This window comes from Parasteatoda tepidariorum, chromosome 4 (genome assembly GCF_043381705.1).
Source record: "Parasteatoda tepidariorum isolate YZ-2023 chromosome 4, CAS_Ptep_4.0, whole genome shotgun sequence".
Taxonomy (NCBI): Eukaryota; Metazoa; Arthropoda; class Arachnida; order Araneae; family Theridiidae; genus Parasteatoda; species Parasteatoda tepidariorum.
In genome coordinates, this window is record NC_092207.1 from 26216221 (window position 1) to 26240153 (window position 23933).

At 29.5% G+C, this 23933-nt stretch overlaps 1 protein-coding gene across 7 annotated transcripts in view; it reads left to right on the plus strand.

Annotated features, from left to right (window-relative positions):
• The window catches only part of LOC107440157 (zinc finger protein 423), a 151812-nt gene that overhangs the window by 104967 nt on the left and 22912 nt on the right, over nucleotides 1-23933 (plus strand). For 5 of the 7 annotated variants that reach the window (XM_071179556.1, XM_071179558.1, XM_071179555.1 and 2 more), the window contains exon 4: nucleotides 14012-14214. In XM_071179556.1, coding sequence (XP_071035657.1) covers nucleotides 14012-14214 — 203 coding nt within the window. Of the gene's footprint in view, nucleotides 1-8006; nucleotides 8249-10880; nucleotides 11149-14011; nucleotides 14215-23933 lie in introns of those variants that run through there. The other 2 variants (XM_016052998.4, XM_016052999.4) reach the window with 2 other exon arrangements.

A 23933-nucleotide genomic window follows, 5' to 3' on the forward strand; every position in this document is an offset into this window, starting at 1 on the left:
TATTCCAGAAAGCAAACCCTTCACCAAATATCAGATGACCCCTCCTATTTTTTGTTACCTTCGTCTCTTTATTACCCCCACATTACTTTCTCGTCGCCCAAGCACTTTCTCCCCTTTCTAAGAATTGTGGGGTAGGAAGAAAAATGTAAAGTAACAAAATCAACTTAAAGTTGAAAGGGTCTATTACAGAATTTAACTGTAACTCACCAAAATTTTTCTTCAAATCAAACTTTTCTTTTTTATATAATTTTTTTTTTACCTTCAAAATAACTTTCAAAGGCTTGAATTATTTTAAAAAATCATAATTTAGAGAACTTTTGTTTCAATCGCAGAAAAAAGTTTTGTTTTAATTGTTGTTTTATAGTTGCATACTCGGAACACGAAAATTTCTTATTTTAGTTAGGTTTGAATTATTTTAAAAAATCATAATTTAGAGAAGTTTTGTTTCAATCGCAGAAAAAAGTCTTGTTCCAATTGTTGTTTTATACTTGCGTACTCGGAACTCGAAAATTTCTTATTTTAAATATTTTTGTGTAATTAAAAACTACTCATTGATTATTATTTTATTTATTTATTTATTTATTGCTCTCATGATGATTTCGAGTTGGAAAATTAGATAGTTGCAAGCAACATCATCGTGGATATATCGTGACATCTGTTGATTCTGGAGTCAATCAGATTCGATACACACTGGTGACGTTGCTTACAGGCATCCAATTAAATCAATCACATGGCTGGCATAATCACTTTAATTCCTTTCTTCTCGTGTTGCAAGTAGCCAATTATGGTCTGTAAAAATGAAGTTAATAGAAATTATCTTGTAATTAATAATAAGTACTTAAAGTAAATAATTTTCTAATAAAAAATAATTCCCTAATAATTTTCTAATAAAAAATAATTTCCTAATAACTTTCTAATAAAAATAATTAGAAATTGGCACAATTTTTATTTATTTATTTATTTCTCAAATTTTTCATTTTTTATATTGGAAGTCATTAAATCTTTTTTTGTTAGAGTTGGATTTCGATGCACTCTTTACCTGCAGGGAAAAAAAAAAATTTTTTTTTGAAGTTATTGCGTCAATTACTTTTAAGCAAAATTCAAATATATAGAAGAATCAGTTTCTTTAAAACAAAATTAAATAAATAATAAAGAAAAAGCTGTTTTTTTTTAATCTCTGCCATTGTCTTAAAAACAATGATTCATGAACTTTATCGAAAACTAATTAGATTGCAAGTTTTTTTCTAATAATTCAAATTCAGCTTTAATTTACAGGTTTCTCAATTCTTGTTATTGTTAGCGGTCTAATGGTTCCAACCAACTAAATCAACATTTTTTATTTTCACAATCCATTCGACCAAAAGTAGGAGACTAAAAAAAAAAAAAAAAATTATTGCAAGAAAGGTGCTGGGGTGTTCGATCACCATTACTTGAGTTGGATGTGTTTTAAGATAAGAATTCAATAGCAATAAAAACAAAGGGTTCAAAAAAAACCTACTACAGTCAGTTAGTAACACTAATTACTTCATATAGCTGCTTTATTTTATTTTTTTTATTTTCATTTCATTCACATGAGTAGAGATTGCGTCTGCTTGTGCTTGGCTGGTACAACCAGGAACGCTGAGACATCTGCAATGACCACAGCAGTGTTTTGATTTCTTCAGCTATTCAGTTTTTGATTTCTTCAGTTCAGTTCTGACTAAACGCAGAAAAGAAAAAAAAATCAGCAAAACTGGGAAAAGGAAACGTTTGTTTATAATTTGACCATTCAAATCAGTTAAGCGTGTATGGTAATATGTCTTCTTTTTATTCAAAGTAATTGAAGTGAAACGATCGGGTGTATTTTCTTTTTCTTTTCTTTTTTTCTTGTCCCCAATGCTAACATTTTTTCAAGTCGTTTTACTTCTATTTTGTACACGGTAGCTGGCAGCTTTGATAATATTAATTACCTGCCTTTCGAATATTAGTAAGGAAAATAAATTTGAATAAACAGGAAGCTCGGGATATTTTTCTTGCTCCCAAGCTCCTATGAACAATTGGGGCTATAGATATAAATGAATGATTTTCATCGTTCTATCAAATTTTAGTCATATTTATATATATATATATATATATATATAGATGTANAAAGGTGCTTTTTTTATTCGGGATTTGTAAAAAGTGCTTAATTTTCTATCTTTTAAAAAAAGATTTTTTCCTTGCCGTGTCGATTGTCGTTCGTTCTAAATTACAAAAAAAATGCATGATTTATTAGAAACTAGTTATTTTATCATGATTATGTAAAGTTTTTGAAAATATTTGGAATTTTATTGATTTTATGTTTATAAATTAAGAACTTTAAACGAAAGAGGAAAAAAACATTTTATTACTGCACAGATCCTAATTATATATATATATATATAATATTTTTTTTTTTTTAAGAAGTATTCATTTTTTTCATTCACTTAAATATACATAATTACAATATGGTAAAGCAGGGAGAGATTGCGCACGAGGGAAGTTACGGAGTACATTACGCAGACTGCAATTTCGTTCCTGACGTTCCAAGTACTCAATCTTAATGGTTTGAGGGTTGAACTTAAATATGCTAATTAATTAGTGTAGATAATATTTTAAGTTACGAAATCAAACGTAAAAGGATTTTTTTTTTCCTCTGAAAAAACATACTTTTTCCGACAGATTCAGATTTCAGATTCCTAAAATATTTAGTATCTGCAATCTAGAATATATGATCCCAATAGTTTGGTCAGAAGAGCGGTCCAATGTATCGACCCCTTAATGTTAATTTCACTCCTTTCGACCCCTTAATGTTAATTTTACTCCTTTCGACCCCTTAATGTTAATGTTAATATCTCGATCTTTTTAAGCGAATTGAGAAAAAAATGTGCACACAATTATAAAGTACGTTTATCAAAAGAAAATTTCATGTATAAAATAATCTTTAATAAATATTTATTATTTTATTTAATTATATTCGAAAAAAATTTAGAGAACGCAATTTTACATGGCAAAAATACAATATAATTGAGTGAAATCAGTCGAATGGTTCCTAAGAAATGGACTTTAAAAAATACGATTTTTTTTTTAATTCTATTTTCAAGGAACTATTGCAGAACAGAGTAGTACACGAGTCTGAACTTGAATAAGCAAACCTCGAGTGTTCTTTTACAGTAAAAAATTCGCTACCATTTTTTTTTTCTTCGTATTCGGTAACACCAATATTTATAATATCAATGAGGTAAGGGTCATAAGTTATTTGTACGACACGCTATAAAGTAGGAATCATTTATTTAGAATGCATTTCTGCACTAATTCTTAAAATTAGTTTGTAAATCAAACATACACATAACACAGAGAGATTAAGATGTATTCGAATTAGGCTTAACAGAACGGCGGATATAAATTATGTATGATAAAATCACTTAGTACATTTCGCCAAAGTTTAAAATTTAAAATATGATTATCTTTATTACACATCTAAAAATATGCATGCATATTTTATTTTTGTTGTTGTATAGTAGCGTCAAAAACTTTGACCAACTTACACCTGCTTGTATTCAAATGTATATAATCTACAGACAATATTCCAAGTTTGCCAACATCGGTATTTTCGGATGTGAAAATAATTCTTGTTAGGTGTGAATAGACGAGTGTTTGTCGCAAACTTCCTTCTATATAAGTATTTAGATTTAAATTACAACTTTTAAATTGCATATGATTGATTTTAAGTTTTATTTTAAATTAACCTAAAATAAAGTGTTTTTCCATACAATTTTTTGGGTTAGTTAGCATCATCTGGTTATAGTGCTGGGATATAGTTAGCATCATTATTAGCAAGAAATTTTATATCACAGCTTTTACGGTGTACAAGTGTAAAAAATAATTTTGTTTTCCTGATGAAAGTGCTTGAATTTTCATAGCAATTCCTCAGAATTTCTGATGGTAGTGTGCAATGTTTTAAAATTAAATGATTTCCAATAAGCTTCGAACATAAGCTAGTACATTAACGTTTCTTTCTAGAAGTGGTCATGTTAAAATAAATCGAAAAGACAAAATGAGAGAGTTCATGTTAAAATTTAACAAAACAAAAAACAAAAAAACAAAAAAAAAGAGAGAGAGAGAGAGAGAACTAGGTGGGAGAGTTTATGTTAAAATAAAAAGGACAAAATGGGTGAGTTACTGTTAAAAATAGAAAATAAAGAGACAAAGTGAGATAGTTTACGCTTCAACTGTAAGAAAAGACTAGGTATTGCTATTGCTATTCTGTGAAGAGTACAAAGCTGCCCCCTACCACAAAAAAAGACGAAAAAAAGCTGGTGAAGTATTGCAGCTGTCTTCGGGCAATCACCAATCAATATCAGTAAAAGTTACTTTTTCTGAATTTTTTTTTCTTTATTTATTTATTCCACTTTTTATATTTTTTATAATGATCCTATTATTTAATTAATTTTATTTGTGTTTTATTTATTTCAGTAATTTTAATTTTTTTATTTAAAATTTTAAGTAAACATGAATTAGGAATTTTATGATGAATATCAAATTTTTGAGTGAATACGTTTTGCAGATTTCCTTTGTTTAAACTGATAGTTGAACATAATTTGCCCAGTTACGGTTAGCGAAACAATTTTTACTTTAAAAAAAAAAATTCTACGATCATTAATTAGTGAGTTCATGTTAAATTACAAGACATTTTTTTAAAAAATTGTTTTTTTTTTTTCATGTAAGTAGCAAATTAATTCAGTATATTCCCAGAAAGTAAGCATGCTTGACTCTCTTTGCATGTATTTATATTTAATATATTTTATTAACTAAAAAAAAATTTTTTTTTTCTTTTTTTTTTTGCTACCAATAAATAGGTTAACGCATTTAAAAAATTATGCCCAGAATGGACCACACATGCAGGATTCTTTTTAATGAATACCCTTAATATATATGTTTTTTAAATTTTTGTCGAAAATAAATTAAGGCATTAAGGGTTGCAAATTAATATCTAGCAAGGGAAGACGCTTTTGAAGTTTAAAGAATCACTATGGAGAAATTCGGGTCTGAAACACATCAAAACGCTATTGTCAGTAACAACTTCTAAGATTCAACAAGAAATCAAACGAGCCTTCCTCACTGTTGGTGCGATTGATTTCAAAAGCATTCTTGGTTTTTGATCGCGTAATTGTTAATATGCGATCCTATTAAGGATTATTTTCATAATTTTTCTGTCTTCCTTCTTGACAAGGTTTCTAAAAAGCTATATTAACAGTGTCCATTACGAAGCAACCTCTTTGCCTTTTTCTATCGATTTTTCGTTTAATAATACGAATAATAATTTCAATCTCTTTAGGCCAATGTGAATGAGAAAAAGAAAAAGAGATTGGAGAAGATTTCAAACGAAAGAAATGCGTTTAGTGCTCAAAATAGGCAGTAAAACTATGCAATATACATTTTAAAAAAATTGATGCATAAATTTTGCGCTGACGTAAAATTTAACATTAAAACACATAACTATGTTCATAGGAATTTAGGATCAGATTCGGGAAATTAGAAGTGAAACTTATGTAACTAGCTCCCCCTTCCTGTTGATCTGGACCAGTGTTCGACAAACTAATTATTAACTGTTAACTCTGCAAAAAATAGCCAATAGAAAAATACGTAATCGTAAATTTTCATGGCTAGCTTTGTTTTTAAATAAAATTTTGTGAAATTTTCGTTTGTTGCAAGATATTTCGCATAAGAAAGCGACCCCCGCTAAACTGTTCCTGTACCCCTGGGGGTACGCGTACCACACTTTGGGAAACTTTGACCTAGAGTGACATATTCGTCATGGAAATTACGAGAATTCTTCTTATTGGAATAGGATTGTTGTCACATCGGGCGATAAAGAAGAAATTTTATTTTAAAAGAAGAATCTTTAATCACTTATCTGATTTTTAAATCTTTTCAAAAATCAAGTAGTAACTAACGGAAGAAAATATTCATATAGTTAAAAAAAAATAATCACTTTTTTAATAAAAGCTTTTTTTGCGTCACGGCATATTAAAAATTCCATTAATGATGAGTGGAGCGACGACAAAATTTTATTAACGCAAATTTAATAAGTTTTTATTCTACTTTGAAATATAATTTGAAAATGGTTAATTATATAAAAAATGCATGAATGTATTAACATTTGAAAAACAGATTATTTGCATATCGTCCTACTATATTGTATAACGGAAAAATTTTTCTCTATAAATTCATGACACGTAAAACTTGAACAACTAAAAAATATTCATTGCTGAGTTTGATTTTATAAACTTATGATTGTTTAAAATTTATAAAATACTCAACTTTAATTACTATTTTAAATAAAATAAAAGAAATAAAAACTTGAGATATGAAAAATTCTTGCTGTACATTAACAACACCTAGAAAGTCAACTCTATTGGTCAATTAGGCGACACCTTCAAACAGAAAAATAATTTACTTCATATGTTTGCTTTCTACGTAAGCCCACGGAGAATTTATGTCTACAATTTCCTTATTTATTCCCTATCTAATTAATATTTTTGAATAATTTTTGTTTCCTTTTATTCATTGGAATATTTTCTTACCCGTTTTTAAATTTTAAGGTTACAAGAATTTTTAGAACTTTTTCGAAGTTTAAGTTTTCTCTGAGTCCAAGTCTTAAAAATATACTCACAACCTCATTATTAATTAATTAATTAAACTTGGTAACCAAGTTGAATAGATCACTTTTAGATGAATTTTTTCTTATTGAAATAAAACATATTCAACAACAAAAAGTATTAAATAATAATGAAATAAGTGAATAAATAAATTCCGGTCATATACTCTGTAGGGAGAAAAGGAAATCAGCTTTCTGTTTGAAGGGGTTTGAAGAAAAAATCTATAAATGTTTGGTTTAGAGCAAAAATATTTTTTTCTTTTTTTTAAAAACAAATAAACTGTTTCTTTGAGACTGTTCAAATATTTTGTAAGCAATTTTTTGGCAATTGTGGTCTTTACCTTCCCCCCCTTTGACTGCAGTATTTTGAGAATTAAATTCTAATAAAACAATTAACTTGCATATTAATAAATTTTACTTTAAGAATTTTATAGACAAAGTTAAATTTTTAAATAATTTTTTTCAGCTTTCCTCAAATGCAACTTTTCTTAAATTTGAGAATTTTTTGTTTTAAATTTTTTGTAACATTTACTTTATAATTGAAAGAAAAAAAAGAAAATAAGGCAAAAAAAGAAATAAAATAACGAAAGAAAAAGTGAGGAATTTTAGTGTCTTATGTAAACATTCCTTATTACCCTTCCCCCCTTGTCACAAACTCCCTTCCCCCTTTAAGTGCTTACATAATATTTGAAGCGACCCCTTATACATTAAAATAACGTCCTTTAAATCTGTTAACTAGTAAAAAATTAATGGATAAATGTGTTGTAACTAATACTAGTAAAAAATTAATGGCTAAATATGTTGAATTGATTAAATTAGTAATTTTATTCCATGAAAGCACCGACTAATCGTAATATTGTGAACTGATTATAAAATGAATTCGACCTTCTTTTTTTTTAAAAGAAAAAATATCAATAGAAATATTATACAAATAGAAAGGTGTATGCCTGTAATTGCTGACAAGGAGAGGTCCCATTTTACATAATATTTGAAAGCTGCAAAAAAAAATTCGATAGTAATAGATTCGAGAGTTATATCATTGAAAACCACAATTATTTTTATTAAGTTTCAAAATAACAATCAATTATTTTAACGAGAAATTTTAAACTTTTTCTTGCATTCAATAAAAGTATGAATAAGTGAGAATTCCTCCTGAAAACATTTTTTCTTATCTCCCAAGATCTCTCCCCTACCCCTTTCCCAGTATTCTCTGCTTGGGCCAGTCTCGGGACAGCCCTCCTCACCTTGGCGATGGTTAATTAGCGCCAAACATCACTGAATCCCAAACAATAGAAAAGCGGTGACAAGCACACGTGGTTGGAAACGGGAGAAAATGTGGCTTCATTTCTACCTAGGGGGTAAACGAGAAGCAGACGAGAGGCACCAATAGCGTTGAATGTTCCCGCCCCTCTCTCCTCCCGTCCGTAGTAAGATGTAAAGAGGAAAAAGTTCTAAATTTCATTCTTGTTTAGAACCACGCTTGTCGTGAAACATTTCTTTTAATGCACGTGCTGATGCCTCCCGCTCCTCAGGTACGGGACATCAAAAATCCCTCCACTGGCGGCATGGGTCTAATGGACATAATAGAAAGTGAGTTATTAGTGATTATTGTTCTTCGTACCATTGAAATCGTTTGCTTTTTCTTTTCTATCCGAAGTTTTCAATTTTAAAGAAATTTGATTTTATGTCATTTCTTTCTTTCCTTTTCGTATTTTAAATATATAATCAAAAAACGTAATACTGGCAACAAAGAAACAAATATTAAAGATTTGGATCGTAAACTGTAACTTTTACCATTATGTTTGGTACTATTATGGAATTAAAAGAACCTCTACTATTGTATAATAGTTATAATCATAATGGTATATATTGTAAAGAGGAAAAAATCTATTGAAATAAGTATTAGAATAAACAAACTTAAAATCTAGATATTGCCAATAGATTTAAATAAAATGATTCGGAATTGGTAGAACTTTTCTTTTTTTATACTTTATTTAATTGTTTATAACTGTGCTTAAATTCAAATAAAGAAAGGTTTTACTTTGTATTAAAATAAATAAAGCTAAACAAGGTAAAGTATGTCTCTGTTTAAGTGGCGTTATTTGTGCATTTATTCACATTTATATTTGTTGTTTCAATTGTTAACCCTTCTTTAAAAATGGTATTTTATCTAGGATATTAAAAATTCACTATGAGTCATTAGTGTTTTAAAAAATACATACAAAAAATTTTACGTATCTGTTTGTCACTAAGCCAAAAAAAAATGTTTGACAGTGTAAAGATCGTTTTTCATAAACACCTTATACTAAAAATGTAATGAAGTGCACTAAGAATATTTTTATAAATGAATTTTTCTTTATTTGAGTTCCATGTGTTTTAAAAAATACATACTCTGATATGTTTCAAAAAATACATACAAAAAATTTTACGTATCTGTTGTCACTAAGCCAAAAAAAAAAAAAATTTTTTTTTGTCAGAGTAAAGGATCGTTTTTCATAAACATCTTATACTAAAAATATAATGAAGTGCAGTAAAAATATTTTTATAAATGAATTTTTCTTCATTTGAGTCTCATATGTTTTAAAAAATACATACAAAAAATTTTACGTATCTGTTGTCACTAAGCCAAAAAAAACTTTTTGGCAGTGTAAAGGATCGTTTTTCATAAACATCTTATAGAATAAATATAATGAAGCGCAATAAAAATATTTTTATAAGTGAATTTTTCTTCATTTGAGCCTCATATGTTTTAAAAAATGTCTTAAAAAATACATACTCTCATATGTTTTAAAAAAATACATACAAAAAATTTAACGTATCTGTTGTCACTAAACCAAAAAAAAACTTTTTGGCAGTGTAAAAGGATCGTTTTTCATAAACATCTTGTACTAAAAATGTAATGAAGTGCAGCAAAAATATTTTTATGAATGAATTTTTCTTCATTTGAGTATTTTAATAAGCTAGAAAGTTTTATAATATATGACTGCTTTCTAAGTTGGGCCCGGAAACTAATTTTACTGGACAGTTAATTGTTAATATTTCTATCGTACAATATTTTGCTTTAAATTTTATTTGCTTATTTTTATCATTAAACTCTCAGATTGTAAATGCAACATGGCAAGTGCTATTTATAGATCCTTAATTTTAAGTCATTATCATGGGCGTCGTTGAAGTGGGTATATGTCAGTTTAATAATTAAAAATCTCTAAATATTTCTCTCAATATTTCAGACAAATAAAAAAGGTTTCATGATCTATCATTGGTTTAAACTCCTCAAAGTTAGAAGCAAGAACGAGATTAAAAATTTAAAAAAAATAATATTTTTGCGAGTATTTAGCACATTGTAAGAATTTTTTTCTTATCCATGAAATTTAGAGAACTATTGTGACTGTGATATTTAATTTCAACCCACTCAAAAATTGGGTCCCTGTGACCCCCATGGTCATTATTATGCACATCCAATATTTGTTTGATATAATTTGTTTAAAATATGCGTCAATAATAATCCCCTACCTTTTTTATTTGTTGCATTGATTTTCATGGCTCAAAAATGAGATATAATACTTCTGTTGGTTACAATTCCTAATTTGAAGCATAAAAATTCTAGCATATTAATTAGAAATTCAGAAATTTTAAAAATGCCTTTTGGTTGTTAATTTATGTAAGAAAAAAAAGAAAAATATCGATTAATATTTTATACAGTACAGAATTAGGGATAAGAGAATAAAATTTTTGTGAGAATTCTCCTTTTAGAGTTAAATTACGTAGATAATAAATTTACTTAAATATGTAGATAAAGGATATAATTAAATATGCAAATAAGGAATTTGTAGATTTGAATATGTCAGCTTAGTTATAATTAAGATGTTTTAAGATTCATCTTTTCAATCAGTAAAACCAACTCCATCCTGGTATCTCACGGAATTTCCTGGTCAGATAAAGACAGTAACTACTTACAGGTGTAACTACTCCCAGATAAAGACAGTAACTACTTACAGGTGTTTTTCACCAGGGTTCCTGTCTGCCTGCACCACTCTTTCAATCTGCAAAGAATTCTTCACAAGACTTGCATATCTAAGTTCTCCTTGGGGTTCCGTATTGACACTGGTACAATAACATGCAGCTTTTCCCAAAATCTCCTTGCGACTTATTTGCCAACTCTTTCAATCCTTCTGTGACAGTTATTGCCACTTGTCAGGAAACAAGGAATTTCCTAGCTGGGTTCTTTGTACCTGGAAATCGACCCCCCTTTATAAGCCTACATCCGACTTGATATCTTCGAAGTGACCTTGTACAGATAACCGTGGGTGTAGGGATTAAATCCCCCCAAAAGATTTCATTTGTCTCCCTGGACAATTTGTACTTAGACCACCTTTTAGACATTGTGTAAAATGTAACTTGTGAACCGTGTGGAACTTTTTGTTATAACTAGCGTTCTGAACGCGGTGATTTCGGCTTTCTAAACTGCAAGTTCATCTACTAGCTTATGGGTACGTTCTTAGACTTAGTCAATTTTTTTTTAATAATATAACTTATACTTTAAAAAAATCAGATTATATTCTCATGAAAAATGAACTTGCAATTATTTATATATTTGCCTTCTATCTAATTATCTAATTAGCATAGATTGGGATTAATATATTTACTAAAAAATTTGAAAATCGCGTTGTATAATTGAACATAATAATTACATGCAGTATCAGTTCTCTCATTTTACCTAACTCAAAAATATCAAACCTTTTTGCAATTTAGCGAAGCAATGTAGCAAAATTTAATTGCTAATGTGATTATTATTTAATTTTCAGTCTTAATAAATGTATGACGTTTCAAAATGGTTCGTGTGAGACAAAACATTGAAGTAAACGTATAGCAATTCTCGAATTATGTATATTTATAAGGAGCTATAAAAAAAAAAACAATCTATTTATCGAATTAATTTCTACTAAGATACCTTTACTCTGAGAAAGCGATTGAATGGATTATATTTATCGAGAAAAAGACAAAATGAAATATTAATTAATTTTTTTTTGGAAAAATATGTATTGCCTATTTTGGTATGACAACACTTTTTTTGCTTCACTAACGGAAATAATTACTATCATAAATGTCTATGGAATAAATTAGATCATTGCAGTAATTGTTTCTTTTGAATCTCCACATTGTTGGTGTAATTAGTGCATACAACATTGCAATTTATTCTCCAAAAAAGCCCTATATTCAACCCCATATTAAACTATACAGTTTATATACATATAAAATTTTAAAAAAAATTTATGGGACGAAAAGATGTTCCAATGTTTTATTCCATTTCATGGTATTCCTTTCCTTAAGCTAGAGATGAACTAATCGTCTTTCTTCTATTGCATGATGAACGCTACAAGCAATATAATGCTCATAAGTGAACGTACAAAAATATTTTTTCTTTATATGACCTGCTACTAACAATCTTCTACGTCTCCAAACTCCAGTCTTCTTGCACTACCAATCTCGACTGCGAAAGGAGACCTGACATGTCCGCAACATTTTCTTTATTTTAAAATTTAGAATGTGAGTTAAACTTACTAAAGAATAATCAGCAGAAAACAATTTCTAATATACATGACGAAATACACTTATCGTCGTGCTAACCGTGGGAAGTTTTCGTATTTTTCCTCTTCATTTAATGAAAGTGCTAGTTAGTTTCATCAAAAAGTCTATCACGAATTCCAGTTTATCCCAATGCTTGATCCAAGAGTTCCCTAGTTTTCTGACTTGTGTTCAAAATTACATGACTATGGAATTGAGTACTTATGGCCACAAACTCGGAATTGAGTCGGCTGTTTAACATTAAATATATCTAACTGAATCAATAATTTTACAATAATTCCGATTATAGTAATTCATAATAGTTTATATGCTTTGCGCTCTTCTTCATAGAAATCTCTTTCGTTAGTTACTTCAGAAATGGAAATTTGCTCGTATTACAAAACTGAAGTTACTACCTAGCTAATAAACAAGTCTAAATACACCGACTAATGTAGCTGGGAGGACGCATGAGAATTAAAATGTCTTTGAAATTGCTTAAAATAGTTTGGAAGCTATTAAAAGTGTGAAGTTTTTTTTAAACTTTTATAAAGCTGGGCGCAGAGTGCACACAGAGCTGGTGTTTGTATAATCTATTGATAATTTTGAACTACTACTATTATACCAATAACAGGAAATGAATTTCTAAATTGTTACTATGTGAAAGTGTCGTTAATATGCATGAAATTTACATACAAGCAAATTCTTTTTTAAAAAATTCCTTTAAATAAAACCTTGAATTATGATAATATTCTTTTATTTATGCAAACGTGAATCTTAGCTAACTTCCATGTGGCTTTTTATTACTTTAAAGTTTTATTTTTTGTAGTTATTTAGCGCATTTGCTGAAGCACTTGATGTGAAACATTCGAAGTAGTCTCTATATTAAATAGAATCTAGACATCAAAGAATTTTATACATTCAGATGAAGTTTTTATAATTAACAGTAAGAAAAAGAGTATTATTTCGCTTAACACCCAAAAATATTTTTAAAGAGTATTAAATAATAGAGGTATATATGAGTATGAATATAAAGGGTATTTATGAGCAATTCAAATTTTTATTAAAATTGTGAATTTAACTTCTAAAAATTGTGTATTTTTAAGAGTTAAATCCACGTCTAAATATTGTAGATTTAACATAAAAATAAATCCTCAAAAAGTTATTTAAGCTATCGTTCATTGTTAGAACTTATTTTTAGAATTAAATTCGTGACATGCATTATTTGAAATGAAAAGCTCTTTTAAGCAATATATTTCATTTCTACTTTTTCTTTCATTTCCAAACATAATTACTTACAGCTTTTGCAAGGCAAGCGATTCATCGCCCCCCCCCCCAAAGAATACAAAATATTGAAATCTGAGACTGTTTTTTGATATTTCCACCAGCGCTGTTTAAATCTGACATTCATTTATGATATTAAACCTAACATTCATTCTTGCAACTCCTTTCTGTTAATCCGGTAATTAAACTGGTTTTGATATGTTTAGTCCCGACGTCCCAAATGGTGATTTGTTAGACTTTTGTTTTTCCCTCGCTTAAACGTCAATTAAGCGACAAACGTGTACACCTTTTTCACTTCACTTCTTAAGATACATCAAGGGTTGTGATTAAGTGAGATGGTTTTAATTCCCGTACACGCTGTTCCAAATGTTCTCAGCATAAAAAATGGATTATAGAGCATCTACAGTAAGCTTCGAAATTCCTAATTAGGGATGAACATAGCATTTGAAATGTATTAAGTGATATTTTTTATGTATAAATTAAGACACAAATTTCTTTTCTTTGCAGAGCTAAATGGTACACCTACTTCCTGGAGGTCATCGGATACTCCGGACGATCAGTCTTTGTCGCCTAATAGTTGTACACCCTTATCTGATGCGGATGCTGAATCAATCTCCTACACGATTGGGGTGACAGAAAATACACCTTATGCTTGCCAATTCTGTGATAAAGCCTTCCCTAGGCTTAATTATTTAAAGAGACATGAACAGGTAAGCTTTTGAAAAAATAACAAACAATAATTTATTTATTTTTGCTATGAGATATCTCGTTTGTGACGATATAATTCTTTGTCCAAAGAATACAAACGAAATATCTGTTTGCTTGTCGAACATACATTCAGATCAATAATTGAATTAGACTTAAGTACAAGGAAGAACATTTTAATTTTACCCCTTTACTAACAGCTAAATTGTACTCCTTTTACTTTTTCTTGCACATTAAGTGCACAAACTTTTATGTTTCTCTGTGCATAAACGTATTTTTCGCGTCTTAAAGATTCATCCTGTAAATATGCAAAAAATATTTGACAATAACATTTTTATTTAAGGAAAATGCTTATAAGAATTGATAAATTTATGTAACTAAAAAAATCTAAATTTTTGAAATTCCCACTGCGTCTCTGGCTATCATTTTATAAATCGAGACCTAACTGAAATACTTAATTTCTACATAAATATTTTCAGATCAAGACTGTATATCAATTCATTTGCAGCTGCTGCGCCCTCCTCATTAAAAATGTGTGTGTGTGTGTATATATATATATATATATATATATATACACACACACNATATATATATATATCTTTGGCAGACACCATAGGGTTAACAAAAGACGTATCATAGTAGCAATGAATGTGTTGTTAGTAATTGAAAAGTAGGAGGGTGATTACTCTTGGTTACGTTACGTGATTCGGAAGGCTTTTCTTATTTCGATTCTATTGTACCGCGAAGATTACAGGTTCTTGCCTTGATATCTATATGAAAAATAATCGAATTCGAGAAGTTCAACCACCAAATCACGAGGCGTTCCCCTTTTCCATCAATGTTCTTCTAATTGTGCAAAGCGTGATATAAACGCACGTTCCAATACCATTGATTCCTGAATCGAATTTCTTATGGGATGCCCACAGGTAACTTTACACAACTTATAACGCGCACGAACACGTTTAACGTGATGAAATGGAATCGGTTCAATTTAAAGCGATTCAAATTGATAATTACTCATCCATCCCTGTGCATGCATCAATTTTTTGTTTATATTCTAAGCAGGAACTATTGCTAGAATCCCACGGCTACTGTGATTTTTGGCATATCTTTCCCAAGCACCTGTCACCGAAAAAATGGTGGCAGTGGCAAATCTTGCCGTCACCCAAAAAACTTCAGCCCGTAAGCGAAGATAGAATAGACTGACTGATACGTTACTAACAGCGCTATACTACCTGATTGGATTTTTAATACGTTCGCCTTGGTGAACGTGAGTTATAAACTAGAGGGGAGCGGACACCAAGACAAATCGCGCTGTCATGGTTGGTAGATAATGTGAAGATTACATTAACTTGTTAATAAAGTGATTTCGCATTAGTTGGTAGGTTTGTGCTGTAATATTAAAGAGCGGAATTATATTATGTCCAATAGAAACAATATATTACTCCAGTATAATGTGTTTGTTACAGATTGTTTGACTAATTGATCCAATCTTAAGCACTGAAAGATAGATTATTTTGCTTCGTGTTTTTAACGAGATTGGTAATTTGTTATTGGTGTACTGACATTCTTTACTCTAGCTGCTTTTAAAAACTGCTTTCTGAGTGTTATTTAAATGGGTATAGTAGTGAGCATTAGCCTTTTTGCAAATTGAGCAATGATAGTTAATTTTAATAGCTGTTCGCAAACAATATTTGCCCTAAAGATATTTGGTTTTTAATAATTGTTTTCATAGTGTTTATATTCAAAGGTTCAGCTAGTTTTTCATTTACATAATAGATAATAGTATTTTTTCTTTTTCTGTTGAGATTAAAATTTTATGTAGTTTGATTTCGGTTCAAAAATTTACTTAGAATTGTATATTAATTGGCTTATTTAACAAAATAGATTATATTTTATAAAAAAAACTTTTTTTTTCTTCTTTTGATTGATTCTGTAACTTGTACATTTTCGAAATAGTTTTATAATTAGACTTTATTGAAATAAAATGTGTGTAAAATGGTATGCCTATGATAAACTATTGTAGTAATTTTTGTACAGCAATAGTTTGTAAAATTTGAAAACTGATTTTTAATTTTTAAGTCCAAGCTTCCGATTTGTGGTTAATATTTTGAATCAAAAGGTTATATTTTCCTGTTCTTAAATAAAATATATTAGCCTACTATCGAAGGATTGAGAAAGAAATAAACTACATATATATTTTCCCAGTAATTCCTGTGACTATCGATATCATCAGAAAGGTTAAAATAGTACAGCCCTTTTAAATTTTTCACAAAATGTTATAATTTTGCAAAATTTTCCTCAAATTATTAGAATATGTTTATTAGAATATGTTTAGTTATTTACAACTGCAAGGAATCAATGTTACTTGGCAGAAAATTTTTCCTTTTCCGTCACGTAACTTATTTTTAAGTTTTTGAAAGTTTATAATTAAATGAAATTGTGTTCAAGAAAAAAATTTCAAAAATTTTTGTAATGATCTACTCATAGCAGACATATTCGACCTACGTTTGAATTCCTGTGGTGTGAATTATTTGCCTTCTACTCCCTGTCAATATCAAGGTCTTCGTGGTTTTTCTCTTCATGAAATTAAACACCAAAGCAATTAAGTTTAATTTAAGCGCTTTGCCACAAGGTGATTTTATACAGTGATAGCGTTTCGATAGCGTTTTTTTTTTCTTTAATTTTCCTTTGTCCTTTGGGTTAGGTTTGAAATTACGTGTCTACAGTGTTATTCATCATAATCGCGTATACACAATATGGTTGGGCTGAACCGTGGTGACTCAGGAGATAGAGCGTTCGCCTTCCAATAAGGTGAACAGGGTTCGAATTCCAGCGATTGCTGGTCGATACGAATTCCGCACCCGGCTCGCACCGCCAACAGTGCTGACGTAAAATATCCTCAGTAGCAGACGGATCATAGGCAAGAGTTCCCTGGGCGTCAGGCCAATTATGGGAGGTTTTCATGGTTTTCCTCTCCATGTAATGCAAAGGCGGATTAGTTCCATCAAAAAGTCCTCCGCGATGGCAAATTTCTCCCAATGCTTAAACCCGGAATTCCCCTGTTTTCTGGATTCGGTTCAAAATTACAAGGCTACGGAGCTGAACATTAGATAGGATCAGCTTGTCAACGGCGGTTAAAAAATTAAATAAAATTACGGAATGGCTGGTAATCTCCGATTATAAAATAAAAAAATTTAATATAGCAAGGAATGGTAAAAAGAAAATACTGTGCAGTTTAAGTCTAGTAATATTAGCCTTTTAATTGTTGATCGACCTTTTTTATGTCGATTGAATTGATCCATTTTCAGTCCCATATTTCGAAGCTCCCAGGATAGAATTTTCTTTCTTGGCTTTAAATATTGGAATACATATATTTCTAGGTTTTTTTATAGTCGCAGGTTATAAAAAGTTATGTGTACATAGTACAATGTCACGGTGATAAATTTCTTAACTTTCTTATTTGGAAGCATTAGAAAATGAAATTGTATAAGTGCATGAAAAAATTTGTAGTAATTAAGATAAAATTTATAAATAAATAATATTTATTAAAAAAAATTGCTATTATTTTTAGTTCATCGAAATTTCCTTGTTCCAAAACATTGCACCGTTATACTTCATACAATATTTTTGATTGAAGATTCTCTAATTTATTTTTTGTTAATAATTTTCCTTAATATGCATGATTTGAACAGTAAATTAATAATCTGATTAGTTATGAATTTACCTTTGTTTATTTAAATAACATTTTCTCTCATTTCGATAATATATCCATATTTTCCATCTTTTTGTCAGCTTGGGTAGGTTATTTTTTATTTTATTGAGGATCTATAGTTTTATTTTTCTGATAAAATTTAATTTGTCACTTAATTATAGTGACACGATGGGAAATGTAAGCACCGTTTTGTAATCGTAAAATAAACGTTAGTGACAAAAAATTCAAAACTGAAATTTTTTTCATATATTTGTATTTTTGTATAATAAGCTACATATCGAAAAAAAAAATTTTTTTTTCTAAAATCAATTTGATTTTAACAATTTTCTGAAATTCTGTTTTGGCTTTGATAGTATTTGCAAGAAGTAAAAGTTGCTGACCACATTGCCACAGTCATGCCGTTGGTCACGATATTGCGGAGTTTTAACCTCCATGACCCTCTCTGGCCCACAAGGGGCTGTATCAGGAATGCTTTTACTTGGTATTTACAAAAGCCCGACCGACCTGTGTAGCTGTCAGGGAACTGGCCTTGCATTAGCAAGGTTCTGGATTCGAATCCCGGGCAAGGCTTGGATGTTCTTTCATTCTCTGTACTATCTGTCCTTACTGTGGGAGCAACATTGGCCCACCTAACATGGCGCCCCTGAAAGAGTGGCCAACAAATCTGCCCTCCTGTTGACGAAAGGTCATTCTCCAAGTGGGCATTGGAAAAAAAAGTATTTACAAGAGATACGAAATATTATCAAGCCGTTTTTCTCAAAATCAATCGATAAGCATTTACGTTGTGATTTCAATTGCAGAGAACACTACTGGGACACAAACTACAAATATCCCAATACATTTCATTGAAACTCCTGCGAGACCATTTTTATAAAATTTAAGCGACAGAAACATCATAAAATAATCCTTAAGCGACAACGATAGATATAGCATCATCAAAATTGTTTATTATCGCGAATTTATCTCGTTTATTCCAACTCAAAAAAAAATATCACGATAAAAAAGAAATCACCATTATATCCATATAGAGTCATAGCATTAAGATATAGAAACGATCAAACCTGCCGTACTAAGAGAGTTTACGTATAAAATCGTAATCCTAATTCCATACACGTTCATCTCATAGATAACATTTTTTTTCCAGCTTCTGTGTTTGTCCTTATTTAAAATATATTTTCAATTTGTTTTTTTCTGTGCATAAATCCTTTTTTGTTAAGAGAAGGTAAGAGTGCTATCTTATCCACAGATGTTGAAAGTTGTGACGCAATTTTAAATTTATTTGTAGGCGAATTCTGAGCTAGTTAAGATAAATATAGATTTGACTTTGAAATAACTGTTATACATATAGACGTTTAGTTTCTTCCTCCCTTTAACGATAACTCCTCCAGTTTTAAAAGTGTTTTTTGTTTAGATGCTTTCTGGAACTAAAAATAAGCACACTATCAGGCTTATCATCTTTTTGAAAATAATTTTCGTACTCAAATATTTTTGTTTGTCAAAAAATTTGCAATAAATAAATAAAAATAATAAATAAAATAATAATAATAATAATACAGTTATTCACATGTGTTTTTCGACACATCAGATTAACTATAATATTAATAATGAAAAATCTTTTTAGTAATGTATCTCAGAATTATAAGAGCCTGGCATGAAATGTATATGTATGCATATATATGTATATAGCATAATAAATAAAAACAAAAAAACCCGAAGAAAATTTATTATTGTAATTTTTTTGTAAAATTTGAGTGCTTCTCACACTATTCTATTGAAACATTTTGCTTTGGCTATGTTGATGCAATATTAGAAAGCACTTTTTTTGCTGATATAATCGTGCGAGCTGATGAAAAGGTTATATCTTTTATTTTCCGGATTTTTCAATATTTTTTGTCCTTTTTTTCTGGTTATATATATATATATATATATAACCGAAAAAAGGACAAAAAATATTAAAAAATCCGGAAAATAAAAGATATAACTTTTTCATCAGCTATATATATATATATACAGGTATATGGTACCACATTTTAATGCTAAAAATAGTGAAGCCGCGGTGTTTCAGAAGATAGTGTTTGCCTCCTAAAAAGTGACCCATGTTCGAATTTCAGCGTTGGCTGGTTGATACAAATTGTGCTCTCGGTTCCCACTGACCACAGTGTAGAAGTAAAATATACTGAGTGGTAAACGGATAGTGAGTTAGAATTCTTTTGTCATCGGGTTAACTGTGGGAGGTTTTCGCTGTTTTCCTCCCCATACGTAACTTAAAGGTGGAATAATTCCATCAAAAAATCCTCCACGAAAGCTAGTTTGTCCCATAGCTTGATTAAGCAGTTCCCTTGTCTTCCGGGTTGGGTTCAAAATTACAAGGCTATGGAGTTGAGCATTGATAGTTGAAAACTCAGAATTGGGTCGACTGTTCAATGACTGTGCTATTATAAAGTATAAAATTATAAATATACGGTAATCCTTTAATAAAAAAAGTTTATGGAATTACCAATGTTCATTTCGTTTTAAAATTCTGCTTCAATAACGGTTAAACAAGATTTTTTTTTCCGTCTGTAATCTTTGAAATGAGCAATTTTTCAATGCCTGAAAAAAAATATTTCTGAAGAAATATAAAATACCTAAAGAAAAGTTGTGCGTTTGTTTTAATTTCAAACTCACAAAAATACTCCTAATTTTTTTTTCTTCTTTTCTTTACAACATCTATTTGGAAAAGGACAAAAGTACCTTCAAGACACAATAAAAAATAATTGCACGAATTTTTTTGTTTTCTAATTACCGACTCCGAAGATAAAACACGCCGCTGCGATTGGTAAAGCAACTCATAACCTCGGCAGTATTTTCCGCGACACATCTCCAACCTAATGCATCATTCTCACGAGACAATCCTCCGCGGACACATCTTTTGAAAACGATAACGCAGAGAAACGAATCGCGACAACCCGCAATCCTGTTGCTTATCGCAACCCGGGGTGACAGTCGACGAAACGCGATCGAAAAAAGGGGAGGATCGCATTATAGTGATCGAAAACCTTAATTGGTGTTTATTAAGACCCGATCCGGTTTTGCGGTTTCCCTTCTAATTACTGCCATCTTAATGAGCCCCAGATATAATTAGAGGGTGCGGGGACCCGCCAGCCCACAGGTGTTCGCCGTCATTGCTGGAAAATTGAATTTCTATGTTGTCATGCCTCTTTTATATTGTGTGTAATAATGGCAATATCGACAACTTAAGTACCACTTTGATGGGATTTTAGTACAGAAGGGGTTGTGCTTTGGTTTTAAGAATTCTGTTATTAAATAGTTCACTCGACGATTTCTGTCGTTGTTTTGAAATTTTTATTTTTTTCGGGCGAGGACAGTGATATGAGGTCTTAATAGCTAATTTGTATCACTTTTGCCCAGAAACTTGCGCTGAATTCCGTGAAATTGTTCGTTGTGTTGTTGATCGTTGTTGAATTTAATTATAAAAACAATTTTTTCATCTATACTTTTTTTTTAGTTCAGTTTTTTTTTGGACAATTGATGATTTAATTATCTGTATCAAGGAATTTCGATGTCTTACTTTTGAAAGAAAAGCTATTTTGCACTTGACATCTTTTTGGTGATATGATAAGCCACATTTTTAAATTTGTTCAGGAGAGCGTTTTCGGAGAAATATACTACGTTTTGTTTGTTCGTATTAAAATAATTTTCTGCATTGTGATGTTATTTAACGGAATTTTTGGTAATATGTAAACTACCTATTTAGTAACAATATCTGGTAACTTTTCGATCTGAAAATATCACGTTAAAAATAAAGTGTGGTTTTTAGCTATAATTCCTTTAAAACCCTTCATTTGACAGAAAATTTAAAGATATTTCTTTTTTAAAAGTTTATTTGAATTTTTATTGAAATTTTTCTTTTGGCAATAAGATGTTTCTGTTTATTATTATCTATCCGGTGAAAATTATAAGAACTCGTAATACCTGTTTTGTAGCATTATTAAGGAAAAGTTTGATATAGAAGTGTTGATAATCACTATATTGCACCAAGCTCTTCAATTGACAAGGAACTTTATTTTGCAAGAGTGTCTTAAATTCCTCTTAGTTTCGGTCAACGTTACCTTTTTTAAGTAGTAATAAAAATGAACAATCGTCTTATTTTTATGATTACATTATGAATGATAATGATTAAATTCTTACATTTTTATTTAATGTGCACTCAGTTTTATTTCTCAAGAATTTTTAAGTAATTGGAAAAAAAATTTCCTCGTTAGTTGCTCGTTTTATGATTATTTATTAACTTACAAGAAATTTCAAACTGTGTTTTAGTATTTAAGTATACAATACGTGTCTTTTAAATTTAAAAAAAAAGGACGCATCATTCACAATATACCATTTTCTAAAAATTAAACGCCAATCCATTGTTCAAAAACTCCTTCGTTATTACAATTACCGTAACTTTTTTTGGTAAGTTAACTTATTTTCATTTGAAGAAACTCTTTTCATAATAGCTTTGAAATTTTCTCCTCTTTAATACTAAACATACCACAACCGATCATATATGACCGTTTAAGAACTTTTTCATCAAAAATGCGCTTATCATTTTATCGTTTTTGCACATTTGACTTCATTACTTTTTTTAACAATTATATACAGTTAATATTCTATTATTATTATTTTGTATTTTGTTTGTTTCGAATAATACTTGTCCTATATCTATTTCTACCGCAACCGGTCATTTGACTGGAAGAACAAATTATTGCTTTATAAGGCTATAGGATCAGAAATTACGATGTAACGCGTGTTCAACGTATTGCATTCGATGAGTTACACATTTGTGCAAAGACTTGCGTAGTTGGCTCAATCAGAATTACTGTGAATTCAAATTTCAAGAAATTACCTGAAATTTTAGATTGGCATTTTTGTGTAAGAAAAAGTGACAAAAACTAAATGTTTTTGTTAGTAGCTTATATTTTATTTTGATAGCTTTACTTCATTTCTAAGTAACTGTTAGTTTTTACCCAGTAAAGTGTCGAAACAATCAAGACAGCACAAGTTCTTAGAATAAATAATATTAATTTTAAGAATAATTAAAAGAATTATAATTCTTATATATTCTTTTAATTATAAGAATTATAATTCTTATATATTCTTATAATTATAAGAATTATAATAAGAATTATAATTCTTATATATTCTTATAATTATAAGAATAATTATAAGAACTATAGAAATAATAATAATTAAAAGAAATATGTTTGCTGTAAATGTACAATGGAAACACACTGTATATGTAAAAAATGAGTTGAGCAATGAATTAAAAATTCTTATTCTTTGTGTTTGTAATGCATAAAAATTGACAATATACAATTTTGTTTAATTATAACAAAAATTTTTCAGTTTATTTCCTTCCTAACATCCATATTTCATGCATTCAATCACGAAACAAAGTCTGTTCATTTGACCGGCTATGGTAGAAATAGGTATAAATTAAGTGTTGGTATGCTTAGTGATAATGCAATTCCTAACACACTCCATACCAATTAACACTTTTATGAATCATTGCCCAAAGGTCCTTCAGAAAAGGTTACTGATATCAGGTATAAGTTTCCTTCGTTTTTGAAATGATATACCTTAATGATCGATATGCTACACATCTGTCAAAATTAAACTCTTGTGAGAGAACCACCCAAGGAGCGCCTACCGGCCAGAAGTAAATACAATGTCTTTCTGGGATTGTTGTAGATGTGTTTCATATTCAAAATAATAGCTCTTCCCTCTCTTTTCAAGAACACTCCTAGTTTTTGTTAGTTATTCAGCTCTGCAAAGTAATCTATCACAAGTATTAAAAAAAAAAATTAAAATAAATCCCACTGCTGTTAAGGATATTTTGGATACATGCTGAATTTAAATAAAACTTTCTATGGAATTAAGTTTTATGTAATTTGAAATAAATTTAAATTTGAGTTGGGTTTTTTTTTAATATTTCATAACCGTCGTATAATATTTCCACTCTTT